Source organism: Hyla sarda, chromosome 3 (assembly GCF_029499605.1).
Source record: "Hyla sarda isolate aHylSar1 chromosome 3, aHylSar1.hap1, whole genome shotgun sequence".
Lineage (NCBI taxonomy): Eukaryota > Metazoa > Chordata > Amphibia > Anura > Hylidae > Hyla > Hyla sarda.
This window is the reverse complement of record NC_079191.1, coordinates 413,542,766-413,562,746: the sequence shown is the minus strand read 5'-3', so window position 1 is coordinate 413,562,746 and position 19,981 is coordinate 413,542,766. Positions and strand designations below refer to the sequence as shown.

At 48.0% G+C, this 19,981-nt stretch overlaps 1 protein-coding gene across 8 annotated transcripts in view; it reads right to left on the bottom strand.

The window, feature by feature from the left end:
* TRAF5 (TNF receptor associated factor 5) overlaps nucleotides 1-19,981 on the bottom strand; it is a 79,025-nt gene that overhangs the window by 13,000 nt on the left and 46,044 nt on the right. For all 8 annotated transcript variants that reach the window (XM_056568230.1, XM_056568231.1, XM_056568233.1 and 5 more), the window contains exons 6-10: nucleotides 16,630-16,794; nucleotides 13,918-13,995; nucleotides 12,127-12,201; nucleotides 9,155-9,247; nucleotides 7,943-8,080 (exon numbers count right to left, since the gene is read on the bottom strand). In XM_056568230.1, coding sequence (XP_056424205.1) covers nucleotides 7,943-8,080; nucleotides 9,155-9,247; nucleotides 12,127-12,201; nucleotides 13,918-13,995; nucleotides 16,630-16,794 — 549 coding nt within the window. The remainder of the gene's footprint in view (nucleotides 1-7,942; nucleotides 8,081-9,154; nucleotides 9,248-12,126; nucleotides 12,202-13,917; nucleotides 13,996-16,629; nucleotides 16,795-19,981) is intronic.

The following is a 19,981-nucleotide window of genomic DNA, read 5'->3' as shown; positions in this document are numbered from 1 at the left end:
ATAAATCCTACACTAAAACTGTGCCCTCTCCCACACCACCCCTCCTGTACATGGGTCAGTCCATAACCGTTTGTACAGTTCTTAAGTCCAGTCCTTAACTGACCCATGTCAGATCCCCTAAGGAGAAAAAAAAAAAAAAAAAAAAAAATACACCCCCTCCCCACCTAGCACTCCAACCAACCAACTAAATACAACCTTATATACAAGACCACAACCCAATTTAGGCCCAAGTTCAGTGCCTGTAAGCCCTTCATACCATATCAGCTGTAAACAAAACAAAAAGCTATGGTGCACATGCAACAGCCCACCACCAGGGAGAAGGATGGCAGATCTGATACACTGAAGAAATTTAAACTCTTTCCCTAATTCCCCCTACTATTCTCCCTAATTCTATCCCTTCATTAAAACTGACCCTACTATCACCCTATCTCTATCCCTGTATGCCTGTCCCTAACCAAAATAAAGGTACTCTACCAAAAAGGTCTAGTACCTAGGGCACATGAAAAGAAAACCCTCTCCATAGGAGAGAAGCCCTACTGGTACCAAGACTGCCATACTCCAAAGACCTGATCTTCCCGAGGTCACCGGTGATGTTCCTACAGACCTCCACCTCAGAGAGGACTTTCTGCTGGGTGGACACTAAACACCGTGCATTCCACGTGTGATACTTAACCACTAAGCTGACTAAAAATAAAGTGCCCCGATCTCGGCCACCGAGGGTCCTGAATGCCCCATAAGCCCACTCTGGATAGGTAAGGCCGGCAAGTTGACTCCAGCCGATGGAAGCGCCCACCCGGTTGTAGACCCCTACGTTAAAGGGACAATGAAGCAGGAAGTGGTCCATGCTTTCCAGCGTGTCCACACACTCTTCTCGTGGACACCCCCGGTCATCAGAGTTCCTGTACTTCAGGTTGTCCCTTACACCTAGCTTCCCCTGAAAGCAGCGCCAGGCCAAGTCCCAAAACTTCTGGGGAATCCTTTTCAAGTTTAAAAGATACAACCCCACCCTCAGATCCCGACCTGGGCAGTCCCTGAGCGCCAGAGGCTTCTGGAAGTGGGTCAACAGAACCCGTTTGTCAAGGAACTGCCTTGACTGGGTCCTGATTTCCCACACTCCCAGACCCCACCGACGTATCGCCTTCAGAGTCGGGGTAGTGTAAGCCGGAAGATATCCATGTGGTGTACGGAGGTCCTTCACTTGCCCTCCTCTCTCCCATTCCTGGAAGAAAGGCCGAAACCATTCCCTGCAGGAGAGTACCCACGGAGGAGCCCTCTATTTCCAGAGGTTCGAGATGTTAGCTTTCAAGAAGGTGTTGGTTAAGAACACCACAGGGTTTACCACAGATAAACCCCCTAATCTCCTCGTACGGTACGTAACCTCCCTCTTGACTAGATTCAACCTGTTCCCCCATAACAGTTGGAAAAACAGGCTGTAGACCCTAGTGAAGTAAGCATCTGGCAAGATACATACACTGCCCAGATAGATAAACAAGGGGAGCAGGTATGATTTGATCAGGTGCACCCTTTCCCTGAGGGTCATAGACCAACCCTTCCACTGGTTCACCCTCTGAGTGGCATCATGGAGCTTACCGTCCCAGTTTTTGGTGGAATAATCATCCTGGCCGAATGTGATGCCTAGAATTTTTGCTGAGTCTTGGGGCCCTGGGAGGGTGTGCGGGAGATCAAACGTGGGATCCCCCCCTCCCAGCCAGAGACTTTCACACTTTTCCCGGTTGATCTTGGACCCGGATGCCTCCGAGTAGCGCTCCACCTCTGACATCACCACATCGACCTCCTCCCTCGAGGAGACGAAAATAGTGACATCATCAGCGTACGCCACCACTCTCTGGGTGACATCCAGCTCCACCAGACTCATCCCGACTCCCGCCAATGGCCCACGATCTACCCTCCGGACGAAGGGATCAATCGCGAATACGTATAAAAGCGGGCTCAAAGGACAACCCTGACGGACTCCGGACCCCACCTCAAAAGAGCGGCCAGACCACCCGTTCACCAGTGGGAAACTCTCTGCCCTGGCATACAAGATCTTAAGCCAATTAACAAAAGTACTCGGTAAGCCATACCTCAGGAGGACGGACCAGAGGTACTCGTGGTTCACCCGATCAAATGCTTTGGCCTGATCCAAGGACAGTAAGTACCCCTTCCAGAGACCCGCACTACTCCGCTCCACTGCCTCCCTGACACTGAGGACAGCACATAAAGTGCTTCGGCCTGGAACAGAGCAGTGCTGAGCCCCCGAAAGGAGCCGGGGTGCAAACTTCACCAGCCGATTAAACAGTATCTTGGCCAGAAGCTTCCTGTCCGTATTGAGAAGAGCTATGGGCCTCCAATTCTCAATACGGCTGGGATCTTTACCTTTTGAGAGAAGAATCAGGGCCGACCTCCTCATTGACTTTGGCAGAGTGCCCGAGGAGAGACACTCATTGAATACCTTGGTCAAGAGGGGAGCTAAAGACTCCTTAAAGGTCTTATACCACTCGGATGTTAAGCCATCCGGACCTGGCGACTTCTTGGGGGCGAGCCCCTCAATCGCCAGTCTCACTTCCTCTTCCCTGATATCTTCTGCCAAAACATCAAGAGAGGGGTCTACCCCTGGCTCAGGAATGGTTTCAGCCAGGAAAGCCGACATCCTGTCTCGATCTAGATCCTTCCTCCCCAAGAGGTGCAAGTAGAAAGATCTGACGACCTCCAGGATCCCTGATCTGGACCGATTCAGGGATCCCGTACTATCAACCAGTCCTGAGACTACTTTACTACTCACTGACATCTTGCAGTTCCTGTAAGGGTCGGGCGAGCGGTACTTCCCGAAATCCCTCTCAAAAACCAAAGATGCGTGCCTATCGTACTGACACCTCATCAGCAAGGACTTCACTCTGGAGATATCCTCCCGACTACCTCCAGTCGAGACAAGGAGCTCGAGTTTCCTCCTCAGACCCTGATACAAGCGATACCTGTTCAGGGACCTGAGGCTCGAGAGCTGGCGGAAGAACCCCGCAACCCGCTTCTTGAATATCTCCCACCACTCTGACTTACTACTACAAAGGCCCAGTAAAGGTACCTGACTCTGAAGAAAATCCTCAAAGGACTGTCTTATCTCTGCTTCCTCCAGGAGGGACGAATTCAGCTTCCAATAACCTTTACCCATCTGGGGGGTCTCTGAAACATTCAAGGAAAACAAAATCATACAGTGATCGGAGAACTCCACCTCAACCACGGACACTGCGGAAGAGACGGCTTCCTCCTTCAAATAAAACCTATCTATCCTAGACCTGCGACTACCTTGATGATAGGTGAAACCCGCGTGGCCTGAGGGGCTCCGGATGTGGGCGTCCTCTAGGCGAGCTTCCCTAACTATATTATTAAGGACCACACTATCGCAATCCAGCGGACCATTGGAGCCTCTCCTATCTTGGGACCTCGTGACATTATTGAAGTCCCCTCCAAAGATCACCTGCCGGCTTGTAAAAAGGAAGGGCTTAATCCTCATAAAAAGATTTTTACGGCCCAGCTTAGTTTGTGGGGCATAGATGTTTATGAGCCGGAGCTCTTGTCCCTTCATGAGGACATCTAAGATCAGGCACCTCCCCATTTCTAACTCAATAACCCGTCTGCATTCAACCGGAGCGGTAAAAAGGACCGCCACCCCACTATACGGCTCAGCCGCAAGAGACCAGTGGGAGGGCCCGCGCCTCCACTCTCTTCTGGCTTGCACCAGAGAGGCTAGATCTGACAACCTGGTCTCCTGTAAAAAGAAAATATCGGCTTCAACACGGCCAAGAAAATTGAAGGCTGCGAATCTAGCCGTATCCGACTTTATACTGGCACAGTTAATGGATGCCAGCGTCAATGGGGTGAGTGCCGCCATCATGGGTGATTGAGTTAGACGGCCACACCTTTACTTCTGCTTCCCCTTCTTTTTGCCCCCTCATCCCCTGAAGAAGAGGAAAGGGCAGGACCACTTTTGGACCTTTTCTTAGATTCTGATTGGTCCATGTGGTCCCCGTCTCCATCCGGCCCCAGTCTAGCCTTGCCCTCTGAGGAAGATGCCTCCGCAGGACAGGGCCCAGTTCCCCCCAGAGGCTCTCTCATCCTAGGCACCCCGCCCTCACCTTCCCCCTCCAAGGAGGGGGAGGAGATGGTATCGAGGACGAGGTACCGGTTTGACAGGTCAATCAGAGGGGGGGCAGTCAGGCTTCCGTTTTGGACCTGGTCCGTAGTACAAGGCTTAACAGAGGGCTCCGACCTCTTCTTTCTCCCTTTCCTTTTGCCCTTGTCTTTCTTTTTTGGCCTTTCCCCACACTCCTCATCCACACTTTCATAGTGGGAGGAATCAGAAGGGTCGGCCATTTTGCCTTCCTCTCTGCGCAGCCTCCTGATCTCCTCATCCAGCACGTTCTCCCCCAGGGCTTCAGTGGTTACAGGGCCAGCTTCAGGAGCAGGGGCCGGAGCTACCCCAGTCACCTGGGCACTCTCCAGCTCCCTACTCCTCCTACGATTTTCCTCCCGCCTTAGTTTGGCAGGGCCCTTTTTCCTCGTCACTAGCCCTGTTATGCCCCCATCCCTGCTCGTACCCTCCCCAGCCGGGGCAACTTCACAGCTCTCCCCGGCCGGAGCGGCCCCAGCACGGGCGAAGGCGCTTGGACAACGGCTGAAAGGGTGCCCGAGGACACCACACAGGTGGCACCGGATCTGTCTGCAGGATGCGGCCAGATGACCCACCCCACCACACAAAGCACAAACCTGTACAGTACAGGCTGCACTAAAATGGGTGGGGCTACCGCACCTGTGACAGACCTTAGGCTGCCCCTGGTAAAAGACCTGGATTCTGTCACGTCCAAGGAAGGCAGCTGACGGAATGTGGGCAACTGTACTACCTGAACGCTTGAGTTTGACGGAAAACGTCCAGGCCCCAGACCAGATCCCGTGCTCATCTAGATTTTTCTTGGGCATGTCCGTCACATCCCCATACCGTCCCAGCCAGGTCATGATGTCATAGCAGGAGAGTGACTCGTTACGAGTCAAAACGGTCACTTTCTTGACTGAGTTCTGACAGGAAATCGCCTTTACAGCAAAATCCCGCCAGCCGGGCTCATTCTTCGCCACTTCGTAGTTCGACCAGAAGAGTTCGAGACCCTCCGGTCGAACAAAACTGACGTCAAATTCGGACGAACCATAGGGGTGAATAACGGCAAAGATGTCACTCGCCCTGAATTCCATCTGGAGGAGGAGCTCAACCACTTTAGCGCGAGGCGGGCACACATCCTTGCCCCTCCAAATCAGACGGACCACGTTCCTACGGTTATTGTCCTGCCCGGGTGTCGGGAGGGACCAGACCACCTCCCCATTCTGCTCTCGGAATGCCCCCAAACCGTGCCTCTCTATCCAGAAAGACAGGTCGACCTCACCCCTTCCCTCTACCTCGATTGACCTGTCGCCCCTACGTAGAGCCTCCAGGAGGCGCTGCTGCAAGTGACCCCCGGGGCCGGATGGAGAGGGGGACCCCCCGGCAGCGACATGAGCATAGCTCCTAGGAGCAGTCACTACCGGGGGGGCAGCCGAACCAGACTCAGACCCAGGACCACCATTCACACCACTACACCCACCAACATTCACACCACAATTCTCATCATCCATACCAGACTTTGTATTCATACCACCACTACTCTCACCATTATTCACTCCACTAACACTCCCACATGCACTCTTCTCATTCACAACACTACCACACCCATCATCCTCACCCCCTACACTCGCGTTGTGCCTAACATATCCTGGGCTGGCTGGGACTTGTAGTACTGCCGGTTTTAACAGAGTCTTTTTTGCTGGCTTTGCTGTTGCTGGGGTCGACTCTGATGGCTCCTCCTCCATGGGCGATGTTACTGCCTGAGCCTGGGGCTGCCCCTCCGAGCGCACCCCAGCTCCTCCCACAATGCCATCACCATGTCTTCCCGACTGCACGGGCTCTGAGGCTGGCACTGGCACTCGGACACTCTCCCCCCTCACAGGAGAGTGCCCCGCAGCACCCACAGAACACACAGACCGACCGTTTTCCACTCCCGATGCCCGGACACTCCCCCCCCTCACAGAGGAGTGCCCTGCAGCGCCGGTAATGTCCACGGCACTCGGGGGACCGCCCCCCAAGCACACAGACATATCACTTATCTGGACACTCCCCCCCCTCACAGGGAAGTGCCCCTCAGTGCCAGCAACACCTGGGGAACCACTCCCCAAGCAAACAGTAGCATAGCTTGCCCCTGGTGCCTGGACACACCCCCCACCACCCTGGGGCGCTCCCGCAGCACCAGGGCTGCTCACCTTAAGCCCAATAGGACTTGCTGGCTCTATAGCGTCCTCTGCCGTCTTGGACGCCATGCTGTACCCCCCTTTCTGGCCCTGCTTCACCACAGAAACGGGGACTGGCAGTTTGGGGGGCCCAGCAGTCTGAACCAACTTTAAAGCTGGCCCGGACTGCTGGAAAGGACGAAACACATAAGTCACAGTCTCCTGAACCTTCTGCCTTTTCTTCCTTTTCTTTACTAGATCATCTTTACCGAGATCCTCACCAAAGGTAAAATCCTCCATACGGGTAGGGGACTCCTGCTGTATAATGGCTTGCAGCAAACCCCCACTGGCCAGCTCCTCCTCACCGCTCTCCTCTGTCTCCCCATCACTGGAGGGTAGCGCCACCTGGGCTGGCTCAGGGTAGCTATCTTGGGGGGGCTGGGGCTCACACACACTAGGGGTGGCATCCATTTCATTTCCCACAGCCGACTCTCCGCCATCTTCCTCCCCTCCTTCCTCCTCACTGCTCTCCTGAGGGCAGCATGCACCATACTTCCTTTCCTTGAATCTCTCCTCATTAACCAGTTTTTCTTTTAGGAATCCTGCCCCCTCAGAGATTTTTCTTTTGGCCTCCTCCACCTCCGCCACCTCTATCTTCAGAGCCCGCACCTGGGCAGTGAACTTCTGCCTCTTACCTGTAGGGCCCTGGTCAGCCTGGTAGCGGGCAAATCTCAGGTCCTCTCTCAGACTCCTCAGCTTCCTGCCCAGCTCTTCGTACTCCGCCATCTTTGCTTGTATCCTTGAGCGATATGTCGCCAATGACTCCCTTGGTCCCCGTGCCCCCCATTGCTGGGGTTCCGGGGTAACAGAAGGACCGCTGGTCTTTGCTGATGCCTTATGTCCCTCTGATCCGGTCAGGGGAGTGGGCTCCACATTTCTGCGGGCCCTGCTGGAACGTCTCACCCCGACCTTGAATCCGGCTGTAGACACTTTCTTCCCCCCTCTCGCCAGCCGGGAATGAGAGGTAGAAGCCCGAGGCTCCATGCAGGAAAGCCCTCCCAAGGAGCCTGCCACGCTCCTGGGAAAGCCTGATGTAAAAACCTGCTTCTCTGCCTGGAAGTCTGGAGAGCAAATGGAGCCACACCCGACAGCTGCACACACTGAAACCACAGGATGTGCTCTCTGCTGACACCTCTGTCCATGTCAGGAAATGTCCAGAGCAGGAGAGGTTTGCTATGGGGATTTGCTCCTACTCCGGACAGTTCCTGATACGGACAGAGGTGTCAGCAGAGAGCACTGTGGTAAGACAGAAAAGAAATTCAAAAAGAAAATAACTTCCTGTTGAGCATACAGCAGCTGATAAGTATTGAAAGTGTTAAGATTTTTAAATAGAAGTAATTTACAAATGTGTTTAACTTTCTGGCACCAGTTAGTAATAAAATAAATAATCCAGCAGAGTACCCTTTTAAATTCCCGAAGATCTCTGTTTCCTTCGTCTATGACCTCCGTTAGATCTTTATTCCTGTACCATGCATGTAATGGATGACGTTATAAATGTTTAATAAACCACATAAAAGGCAAGAACAGAGTAATGTTGACCCCAACTCTAGATAGGTCTAATACTAAAATTTCCTCTAACCTGGGCGCTGGCGAGGTGATTCCCATTACCACTGAGATGCACGAACTGGCGACATTCCTTCTCGCACCATTTAACCGTGTTCGAGAGCTGATGAATTTTGTTTTCTTTTTGTTCCAAACTTTGCTTTAAATCTAACATCTAAACAATACAAAAATAAATATTTCAGGGTGTTTTTCCGAATTTATTTTTTTATGATTATTTTGCCCCACGCCCAAAAATGTGGCGGTTATTTGCCTGACTCGCCCCTTCCAGTGACGTCCCATAGGCTGGGCTAGGAATCGCAACTCCCTAGTCAATAGTGCAGAAAAAAAAGGAGGTCCTGGTTTACAAATTTTTAGCCACCACAGTTGCACCAGATTTTAACAGTTGAAGTACAAGAGCGCACAACGTGTTTCGCCGCTCACGTACACCTCCCTCAGGGCCAATATAAATACAATGTCTGGCATCCTGACTCGCTTGGCACGTGCTGCTGTGGCACGCCACAGCAGCACGTGCCAAGCGAGTCAGGATGCCAGACATTGTTTTGGCGTAAAAAAGTGAAAGTCACAGACGCCTCATTCATTGTCTACGAATGCTGCCAGAGAAAGCCTAGAGCTGTACTCTGCTTTCTATATAGACAATAAATGAAGTGGCCAGGGAGACTTAGGGAGACTGTTTTCTAGACTGTGGACCCCCATTCAACGATCATACACTTATTCTCTATTCGAAGGAGAGAGGATAGTCCCTACAAGGGTTATCCAGGCCTAGAAATATAGATCCAATTTCTTCCAAAAGCAGCACCACCCCTGTCCTCAGGCTGTGTGTTGTATTGCAGCTCAGTTCCATTGAGGTGAATAAAGCGAAGTTGTAATACCACATACAACCTGGAGACAGGGGTGGTGCTGTTTCTAGGAGAAATTAGCTGTGTGTTTCTATCCCTGGATAACTCATTTAAAGGGTTTATCCAGGAATAGAAAAACAGAGCTTATTTCTTTCAAGAACCACTCCCTGTCTGTCTCCAGGTTGGGTGTGGTTCTGCAGCTTAGTTCCATTGAAGTGAATGGAGCCAAGTTGTAATAACACACACAACCTGGGGACAGATGTGAAGCTGTTTTTTTTAAATAAATTAGCTTTGTTTTTCTATTCCTGGATAACCCCTTTAATCAACACCTTTAATGGGGTTGAGGTAAGGAAAATATATGATCGGATGTGCCAAGTAGATATCATATTTACCTGCTTCTCAAGCTTTGTATTCCTATTCAATACGTAAAGCATGTGGTCTCTCAGAAAGGTCTCTTCATGGACTTTTAGTTTTGCTTTTTTCACCTAAAGAAAATAAAACACATACTGTAGGAATTGGTGTTTCAGACCGTCTTTGTGTGGCAGATTACAGAGAGGACTCCTGGACAAAGGTGGCGAAACGCGTCGGAGGTGTAGGGAATAACTGGGGCAAGGGATCTATATCTATAAGGACACACACTTTGCATGGACTCTAAAAGGGGTACTCCAGGAAAATAAAAAAGGTTTTTTTAAATCAACTGGTGCCAGAAAGTTATACAGATTTGTAAATGAATTAACTCCAAAAGAATCATCCTATAGGGGTCACCACTACAGGGAAAATATTATACTAATACCCATATGTAATACACTAGACCAAAAGAGGGGGGGGTATAGAAAACTCAAAAAATAAAATGCTAATTCATGCAAAAGTCTTTATTAGAAATAATGAATCAATAAAACATACCGTATTTTTCGCCGTAAAAGACGCACTTTTTCTTCCCCAAAACTGAGGGGGGGAAAAGTTGCTGCGTCTTATACGGCGAATACACACCTATCGCCGCGGTCCATGCGGCCATCAATGCCGGGACCCACGGCTAATACAGGACATCACCGATCGCGGTGATGCCCTGTATTAACCCTTCAGACGTGGCGATCAAAGCTGACTGCCGCGTCTGAAGGGAAAGTGACACAGACCCGGCTGTTCAGTCGGGCTGTTCGGGACCGCCACGGTGAAATCGCGGCATCCCGAACAGCTTACAGGATACCGGGAGGGACCTTACCTGCCTCCTCGGTGTCTGCTCTGTGCCGGGATCCCCTACATGGTGGCATCGCCATCACGTCGTCGTGCATGCCGTCCCGTCATCCAATAGGAGCGGCGTGCGTAGCGACGTGATGACGGCGACGGAGAGCGTGGATCCCGGGGAAGAAGACGTACGGAGCGTCGGGGACACCCTGGGGACGCGGCGACATAGATGGAGCGACATCCAGCGCAGCGGTGACGGGTCCGGAGCGGCGGGGACACGTGAGTATTACCTCCTATCCAGTGGTCTTCAACCTGCGGACCTCCAGATGTTGCAAAACTACAACTCCCAGCATGCCCGGACAGCCGTTGGCTGTCCGGGCATGCTGGGAGTTGTAGTTTTGCAACATCTGGAGGTCCGCCGGTTGAAGATCACTGTTGGGTTCAGAATCTTTTTTTTCTAGGTTTTGCACCTTTAAAATTAGATGCGTCTTATATGCCGGTGCGACCTATAGGGCGAAAAATATGGTACATAAAATGAAACTGGCACAGTATGATAGCAACATGGATGACAATGACATGGGGAAGGTTGTTACATAGCTATAAACCATAGAGATAATAAAGAACAGCCTATCATAAGGTAAAATACATGTGTATAAAGTAATCAGATAGGGAACATAAGTAAAGAACCAGTACCAAAAATATAGAAACCTTACCCAGGTCAGTGTCAAACCCCTACATAAGTTTCGCTCCTTTGAGCTTCCTCAGGGGGAGTGGTTACCAAAGGGTCAATGCTGGCCATTTATACCGGGCCTAGGGGTATAAATGGCCAGCATTGACCCGTTGGTAACCACGCCTCCCTGAGGAAGCTCGACGGAGCGAAACTTATGTAGGGGTGTGACACTGACCTGTTCCCTATCTGATTACTTTATACACATGTATTTTACCTTATGATAGACTGTTCTTTATTATCTCTATGGTTTATAGCTATGTAACAACCTTCCCCATGTCATTGTCATCCATGTTGCAATCATACTGTGCCAGTTTCATTTTATGTATGTTTTATTGAGTCATTATTTCTAATAAAGACTTTTGCATGAATTTGCATTTTATTTTTTGAGTTTTCTATACCTCCCTCTTTTGGTGAAGGTTTGTAAATTACTTCTATATAAAAATCTTAAAAGGGGTACTCCGGTGAAAAACTATTTTTTTTTTTTTTTTTAAATCAACTGGTGCCAGAAAGTTAAACAGATTTGTAAATGACTTCTATTTAAAAATCTTAATCCTTCCAGTACTTATCAGCTGCTGTATGCTCCACAGGAAGTTCTTTTCTTTTTAAATCTCTTTTCTGTCTGACCACAGTGCTCTCTGCTGACACCTGACACCAGCAGAGAGCACTGTGGTCAGACAGAAAAGAAATTGAAAAAGAAAAGAACTTTCTGTGGAGCATACAGCAGCTGATAAGTACTGGAAGGATTAAGATTTTTAAATAGAAGTCATTTACAAATCTGTATAACATTCTGGCACCAGTTGATTAAAAAAAATAAATCACCGGAGTACCCCTTTAATCCTTCCAATACTTATCAGCTGCTGCATCCTCTAACCAGGAGTTTAGTTTGGGGTCCGCCCTGTGAAAATCTTAGTGCACACTTGTTATCACTTGGGGAAATTTCATTTCTATTACAGTGGCCACTGCAGGAGAAAAGGTGTATTACACGACATCAAAAGTGGGCAACCATGAAACAGATGGTCACGCCGAGTCCTCCAGAGCAGGAGACACTCTTTGCAGCAACTCATCTCTCTGATCAATAGAGGGAGCTCTCATGCAGGGTATATAGGCTAATAATCCTTATAGGGAAGTCCCTTTTATACAAAGGGTTCTAGTAAGAGATGAGCGAACTTACAGTAAATTCGATTCGTCACAAACTTCTCGGCTCGGCAGTTGATACCTTTTCCTGCATAAATTAGTTCAGCTTTCCGGTGCTCCGCTGGGCTGGAAAAGGTGGATACAGTCCTAGGAGACTCTTTCCTAGGAATGTATCCACCTTTTCCAGCCCACCGGAGCACATGAAGGCTGAACTAATTTACGCAGGAAAAGTCATCAACTGCCGAGCCGAGAAGTTCGTGACGAATTGAATTTACTGTAAGTTCACTCATCTCTAGTTCTAGTAACTGGTGTGATTACCTTTATATAGCAGCCATAATCTGCGTATGGACATTCCACTTCAGCTTCCGGACACACAACCAGGTGGTCATCTACCTGAAAAATGTAATTTGTACTAGTGAATTATTAATTTATAGATTATTATCTTTAAAGGGGTACTTCTCCAAAAAACATCTTATGCTTTAGATAGAGGATGAGATGTCTGATCGCGGAGTCCCTGCTGCTGGGGACCCCGCGATCTCAGGGACGGCAGCAGCGGCGTCCGGAACGCGGAAGCTTGGAGCTTCTGTGTTCGTGACATCATGCCACACCCCTCCATTCATGTCTATGGGAGGAGGCGTGACGGCTACTACTTAGCCGTCACACCTCCTCCCATAGACATGAATGGAGGGGGCATGGTGACTGTAGTCACCAGTCATCTGGCACAGAGTGGAATTTGCTCCGTGCACGGATGACTAGGGTGCCGCGTCGGAGATTGCGACCCCTGCAATCAGACATCTTATTCCCTATCCTTTAAAGGGGTACTCCGCCCCTAGACATCTTATCCCCTATCCAAAGGATAGGGGATAAGATGTCAGATCGCCAGGGTACCGCTGCTGGGGACCCTGGGGATCGCTGCTGCAGCACCCCGCTATCATTACTGCGCAGAGCGAGATCGCTCTGCACGTAATGACGGGCAATGCAGGGGCCGGAGCATCGTTATGTCACGGCTCCGCCCCTCGTGACGTCACGGCCCGCCCCCGTCAATACAAGTCTATGGGAAGGGGGCCTGGCGGTCGTCACGTCCTCTGCCATAGACTTGCATTAAGGGGACGGGCTGTGATGTAATGAGGGGTGGAGCTATGACGTCAAACTGCTCCGGCCCCTATATTGCCCGTCATTACGCACAGAGCGAACTTGCTCTGTGCAGTAATGATGGCGGGGTGCCGCAGCGGGGATCCCCGGGGTCCCCAGCAGCGGGATCACGGCGCTCTGACATCTTATCCCCTATCCTTTGGATAGGGGATAAGATGCCAGGGGCAGAGTACCCCTTTAAAGAAGTACTCCACTGGCCTCCAATCGGTCCCGCCCCCTCGTGACATCACATAGACTTGCATTGAGGGGACATGGCCTTGACGACCCAAGGGGGAATGGCCGACCCCCGCAGCGCGAAAACAGTGTTCGGAACATTTACTTCCACGCTGGCCAGTGCAATACCCCTTTAAAAGGGTACTCCCGTGGAAAACTTTTTTTTAATCAATTGATGCCAGAAAGTTAAACAGATTTGTAAATCACTTCTATTAAAAAAAATATCTTAATCCTTCCAGTACTTTTTAGGGGCTGTATACTAAAGAGAAATCCAAAAAAGAAATGCATTTCTTCTGATGTCATGACCACAGTGCTCTCTGCTGACCTCTGCTGTCCATTTTAGGAACTGTCCAGAGCAGGAAAAAATCCCCATGGCAAACATATGCTGCTCTGGACAGTTCCTAAAATGGACAGCAGAGGTCAGCAGAGAGCACTGTACTCGTGACATCAGAGGAAATGCATTTCTTTTTTGGATTTCTCTTTAGTATACATCCCCTAATAAGTACTGGAAGGATTAAGATTTTTTTAATAGAAACGATTTACAAATCGGTTTAACTTTCTGGCACCAGTTGATTTAAAAAAAAAAAAAGTTTTCCACCGGAGTACCCCTTTAATGGCAAAAAAACATGGATGCTATATCCCCAGCCACCATACGAGTACCTTCTACACATGGATGTATTGACATCTATGTAAAAACCAGGTGACTAGCTGCCTCTCCACGTAAGAGGTAAGACCAGTGCTTACCTCCTCTCTTAGATAAGTATGGCCGCAGTTATTGAGACAAGAGACTGGATATAATGGGCAATACTTCTGTCTGTGAATCTGAAAGAGATCGATACTGCCATTACTGACACCGTTTAGTTATAGCGATATCATATAAACATTTGGGGAACACTGCCTAAGAGAAATACAAGTACAAGGAAACCATGGGGGGAGATTTATCAAAACCTGTGTAGAGGAAGAGTGGAGCAGTTGCCCATAGCAACCAATCAGATTGATTCTTTTAACTTTAAAAAGGCCTCTGAAAAATGAAAGAAGCGATCTGATTGGTTGCTATTGGCAACTTCTTCACTCTTCCTCTACACAGGTTTTGGGAAATCTCCCCCATGTCTTCTAGGTGATGTCAATAAAAATTCTGGTTGGAATTATCCTTTTGGGAGTTTAAAGGGGTACTCCGCCCCTGGCATCTTATCCCCTATCCAAAGGATAGGGGATAAGATGTCAGATCGCCTTGGTCCCTCTGCTGGGGACCCCGGGGATCGCTGCTGCGGCACCCCGCCATGATTACAGCACAGAGCGTGTTCGCTCTGTGCGTAATGATGGGTGATACAGGGGCCGGAGCAGCGTGACATCATGGCTCCGCCCCTCATGACATCACGGCCCGTCCCCTTAATGCAAGTCTATGGCAGGGGGCGTGGCAACCGCCAAGCCCCCTCCCATAGACTTGTATTGACGGGGGCGGGCCGTGACGTAACGATGCTCCGGCCCCTGTATTGCCCGTCATTACGTGCAGAGCGATCTCGCTCTGCGCAGTAATGATAGTGGGGTGCTGCAGCAGCGATCCCCGGGGTCCCCAGCAGAGGGACCAAGGCGATCTGACATCTTATCCCCTATCCTTTGGATAGGGGATAAGATGCCAGGGGCGGAGTACCCCTTTAACCTCCCAAAAGGATAATTCCAACCAGAATTTTTATTGATATCTAGGGGCGGAGTACCCCTTTAATAGAGAGGACCACTTAATCTAAATATATAAATATATCTATCTATATATAGGGAAGGGTCACATGTAGCGCATTTGCAGCTTTTTTTTATGCTGCGGATCCGCCAATGACTGTCACTAGAGCCGTCAAAAGTGTTTTTTTTTTTTTTTACAATGCAAAAAATCATGAAAGTTATTTAAAGATAAAGATTTTTTTGGTATTTTAACACCAATAAGTTGCATATATACTTTCTGACCAAATAGTTTATGAAACTTCTACTTTCAGATGTCTATTTTATTTTGAAAGCATATCATTTGTTTTTAATTAACATTTAACTCGAAATTTTCAAAATTTGAAAAGTACATCTTTTTTTTTTTTTTTTATGTGCTCTGCAAGGTTTGCAGAAATTTAAAGGTGGTAAAACATAGGACCCCCCCCCCCCCCCAAATGACCCCATTTTAAAAACTAGACCCCTCAAGGTATTTTATGGGGGTACAGTGAGTATTTTAACAATATAGCTTTTTGGCAGGAATTATTACAAAGTCAGTGTTAGACATTCGAAATTATCTTTTTTTGTGCATCATTTGTGGGACATATTTTTTTGTACGGTCACTAGAGCTTCTTGCTGCGTCCGTGTGTCCTGCGTGTCAATCCGCACACAGGGATCTGCGCGTCTGTAGTAAGCTGCGTGCGCATGCACAGTTTGCTTTCAGACATCGCGCCCGCTCTCTAAAGACGCAGGGGAGAGTGACCGCGCTGTCTGTGAGTAAACTGCGCATGCGCGCGCAGTTTACCACAGACTCACAGATCCCTGTGTAGCAGATTGCTGCTACGCGCAGACACGCAGGTGCAGCAGAGAGCTCACTCTAGTGACAGCGCATCCGCAGCATTAAATCCGCTGCAGATGCGATACATGTGACCCTACCCTCAAAGTATATCAGAGAATGTAGTCATTATTATTAAAATTGGCAAAACCCTTCAAACAAATTATAAATAAATTACGTGTTGCACCAAATCACAACGAGAAATAATGCAGGACAATAGGCTGTTGGGTACGATAACGTAATACACAAGATGGATGCAGGACTGGTGAAGGATTTTTGCCACCCTAGGCAGAAGCCAATTTTGCCATCCCCTTGACTCCGCCCTGTGACACGCCCCACCTTATTGCCGGGGTGACACACTGTAACAAACCCCCTCCTCATATAATCACTTTACTACTGGGGTGAGCGGTTGCTATCAGGACCTGGAGACAGTGTGCAATAACTTTCTTGCAGCAGGAAGAGCGCCCCCCTCATCATGAAGACGCCCTAGGCGGCTGCCTATTTTGCCTATAGGTAGAGCCGGCCCTGGATGGATGAGGGTGTGTTGTAGAAGTTTGGTGAAGCATTGTTAGAGCAATATGTTATGTGGATGACAACAGATAAATGTAATGTGAGGTTCACAATCTATATTGGTAGTCCCCAACCCAGTGTTTCCCAACCAGGGTGCCTCCAGCGGTTGCAAAACCACAACTCCCGGCATGATGAGAGTTATAGTTTTACAGCAGCTAGAGGTACCCTGGTTGGGAAATACTGTGTAATATATATATATATATATATATATATATATATATATATATATATATATATATATATATATATATATATAAACTATGACTTAGTACACCAAAAATGTCAGCGTCCAAAAGGCAATAGGTGTGAATAGACTCTTATGGGACTAGGTCAGGTATCACAGTACCCAGGCCTATCATTACCTGCAGATCAATGGAGGTCATGCTTTTCTTGCAGAAGGTGCAGGTTTCGTCTCTCAGTTCACATTGTGTTGTTAAGTGATTTTCCAAGTCTTTTCGGAACACCTGGTCGGGACATCCGGCGTTGCTGCACCTGATCATTTCATATAGGCAATGCGCCAGATGATCCTGTGATTTAAAAAATAAATAAATAAAAAATAAGGAAGATGAATTCATAAAATGTATGACATCTGCTGTCTCCCTTAGAAAGAGAAAGTGGGTTTATTTTTCGTTGAATTTTTCTGGCCGTTATAGAACTTTTATATGGCGTGTTTCACCAGTTTTTTCCTTTGCAAGATCCATCTGTAATTTTTAGTTGTCCCTAAGCTTGTTGGTGTAGATGTCTCCCTACACTGCACACACAGAAGAGGGGACCTAGCTGCCATATATTTCTACAGCATGCCCTCAGAAGCAACAGCAGCATGGAGGACATTATAGAGCATTACTGAGCAGTGTAACTGTGAAACCATTACTGGGGTAGTGGCATAGTTTTAGGAGTCACAGCGGTCATAGCTGAGACTAGGCACCTACGCCAATTATGTCACGGCTACACTTTGTATTATGGGTCAATATATTATGGGTTATAGTGTTATGTAATTTGGGGTTGATGATGTTATTTCCTTGGGGGTGATGTAATGTCATTTTTTGCCCGTTGTGAAATAATTTCTGTAAAAAGCCTTAACCCTTTCCTCCCCATTTGTCAGGATGCTATATGTGGCTGCCAAATATGACATCTGTCTATGCTGTTCACCAAGAAGTGTTAAAAAATAAATAAATATTTCCTTATTTATATATATTGATTGGTTTTATTATTCAGAGCTATGGCCAGGGCCAGATTAGCATTTCAGATTTCCTGCTGCCTTGGGGCTAAATGGATTTAGTATTTTAATATAGAATAGAGGAATGGTTGCCGCAGGGTACCGCTCAGGTACATAAGTTTGCGGGGGCCCGTACGCAAATTCCCATTGATTCTGCCTGAGCCAGCTGAAGTGAGGAGCTAAGTACTGACTGACTCAGCCGAGCATTCATGTGTTTGGAAAAAGAGGGGGGGGGAGGGAAGCTGCTGCCAGATACTACTGACAGAAGTATATCTCCTCATGAACAAAAGAACATAGTTACATAGTTAGTATGGTTGAAAAAAGACATACGTCCATCAAGTCCAACCAGGGTATTGAAGGGAAGGGTGTAAGGGGATAAGGGAAAGGGATGTAGTTTTATATTTCTTCATAAGCATTAATGTTATTTTGTTCCAGGAATGTATCTAACCCTGTTTTAAAGCTGTTAATTGTTCCTGCTGTGACCAGTTCCTGAGGTAGACTGTTCCATAAATTCACAGTCCTCACGGTAAAGAAGGCGTGTCGCCCCTTTAGACTAAACTTTTTCTTCTCCAGACGGAGGGAGTGCCCCCTTGTCCTTTGGGGGGGGGTTTGACCTGGAACAGTTTTTCTCCATATTTTTTTGTATGGGCCATTAATATACTTATATATGTTTATCATATCCCCCCTTAAACGTCTCTTCTCAAGACTAAACAATTGTAACTCCTTTAATCGCTCCTCATAGCTAAGATGTTCCATGCCCCATATTAGTTTAGTCGCGCGTCTCTGCACCCTTTCCAGCTCCACAGTGTCCCTTTTATGGACAGGCGACCAAAACTGAACAGCATATTCCAGGTGAGGCCGTACCAATGCTTTATAAAGGGGGAGTATTATGTCCCTGTCCCTCGAGTCCATGCCTCTTTTTATACATGACAATATCCTGCCGGCTTTGGAAGCAGCAGCCTGACATTGCTTGCATGTATATATTTATATATGTATATATTTATATATGTGCACAGTTTATGTTGGATATAGCTTTTTTTATAAGACAAGCTTCTGCACCAGGGCCCATGGAGCTTTCAGCAGCTTTTCTATGTGTCATTCTTCCTCTGTCTAACTTGCTCCTTCTTCCTCTCCCCTTTCCATAGGCTTCTATGGAACAAAAAACTGGTGCTCCTGCTTCTACAAATCTATGAAAATCCCAAAATCAGAGTATAATATAAGCGGCAATCACTGTATGTGTTTATTTAATAAAATGCTATGGTAGAAATGCAGCGTGATGGAGCAACGGCAATGATGCCGCTCAGAGCGCGTCTTCCGGGAATAAGTGCATTGGGGGAGATTTATCAAAGTTGTCTATGGGGGAGATTTATCAAAACCTGTGCAGAGGAAGAGTGGTGCAGTTGCCCATAGCAACCAATCAGATTGCTTCTTTCATTTTCCACAGGCCTCTAAAGAGGCCTGTGGAAAATGAAAGAAGCAATCTGATTGGTTGCTATGGGCAACTGCACCACTCTTTCTCTGCACAGGTTTTGATAAATCTCCCCCTATGTCCCGCATCAATATAGACCAAACTACAGAGCCTAAGGCCGGTCTATTGTGCGCTTCATTTATGAAAAGTCGCACGGCTCTTGAGAAATTCTGTGCACGGACTTCGGGATCTACGGTTTAGACTGTATTTTAACCTGCTCCAGCATGGTCTGACATTTCAGCGTACTTTCGGCCGAAAAGTCGCTATTGATCAATTCAGCACCAATGCATTTTTTCCATCTAAAATAGAGTAGAATGCATCATGTTCTAAAAATCCTCTAAAGCAAAAGTCGCGAAAAAGTCGCAAGTATTTAGACTGCGACTTTGTGCGACAATTTTAGAAGGGAAATAACAGTCTAAATCCTTTGATAAATCTCCCCCATTGAGTTGTAAAATGGACGCTGCTCTGTCACGTTGCTTTTGTACAATGGCATTTTAATATAAAAAAAACCCAAAAAAAAAACCCATAAAAGTAGGGATGTCCCGATGCTGATTCTGGACATTTGCAGGAGTAGATGTAATTGTGCAAATGTTCCTGATACCTGCAGACCATTTGCTCTTTTAGCTGTCATTTTACTGTGCGGCAGGTTCTGCTCCACTCTGACTTGCAAAGAAGGTCCTGCACCACTAAGAGCGAAGGATGTACAGGCCTCAACACAGGAGTGGAGGAAAGTGAGTGGGATTTTTATTATTTTCTTTTGGAGGAGACTTATTGAAGGAAACTACTTAATGGGGGCATCTACCTAATGTGAAGTTCCCTACCTACCTGACTACCCAACTACTTAAAGGGGTATTCCGCCCCTAGACATCTTATCCCCTATCCAAAGGATAGGGGATAAGATGTCAGATCGCCGCGGTCCCGCTGCTGGGGATCCCCGCTGCGGCACCGCGCTATCATTACAGCACAGAGCGAATTCGCTCTGCACGTAATGATGGGCGGTACAGGAGCCGGAGCATCCTTAAGTCACGGC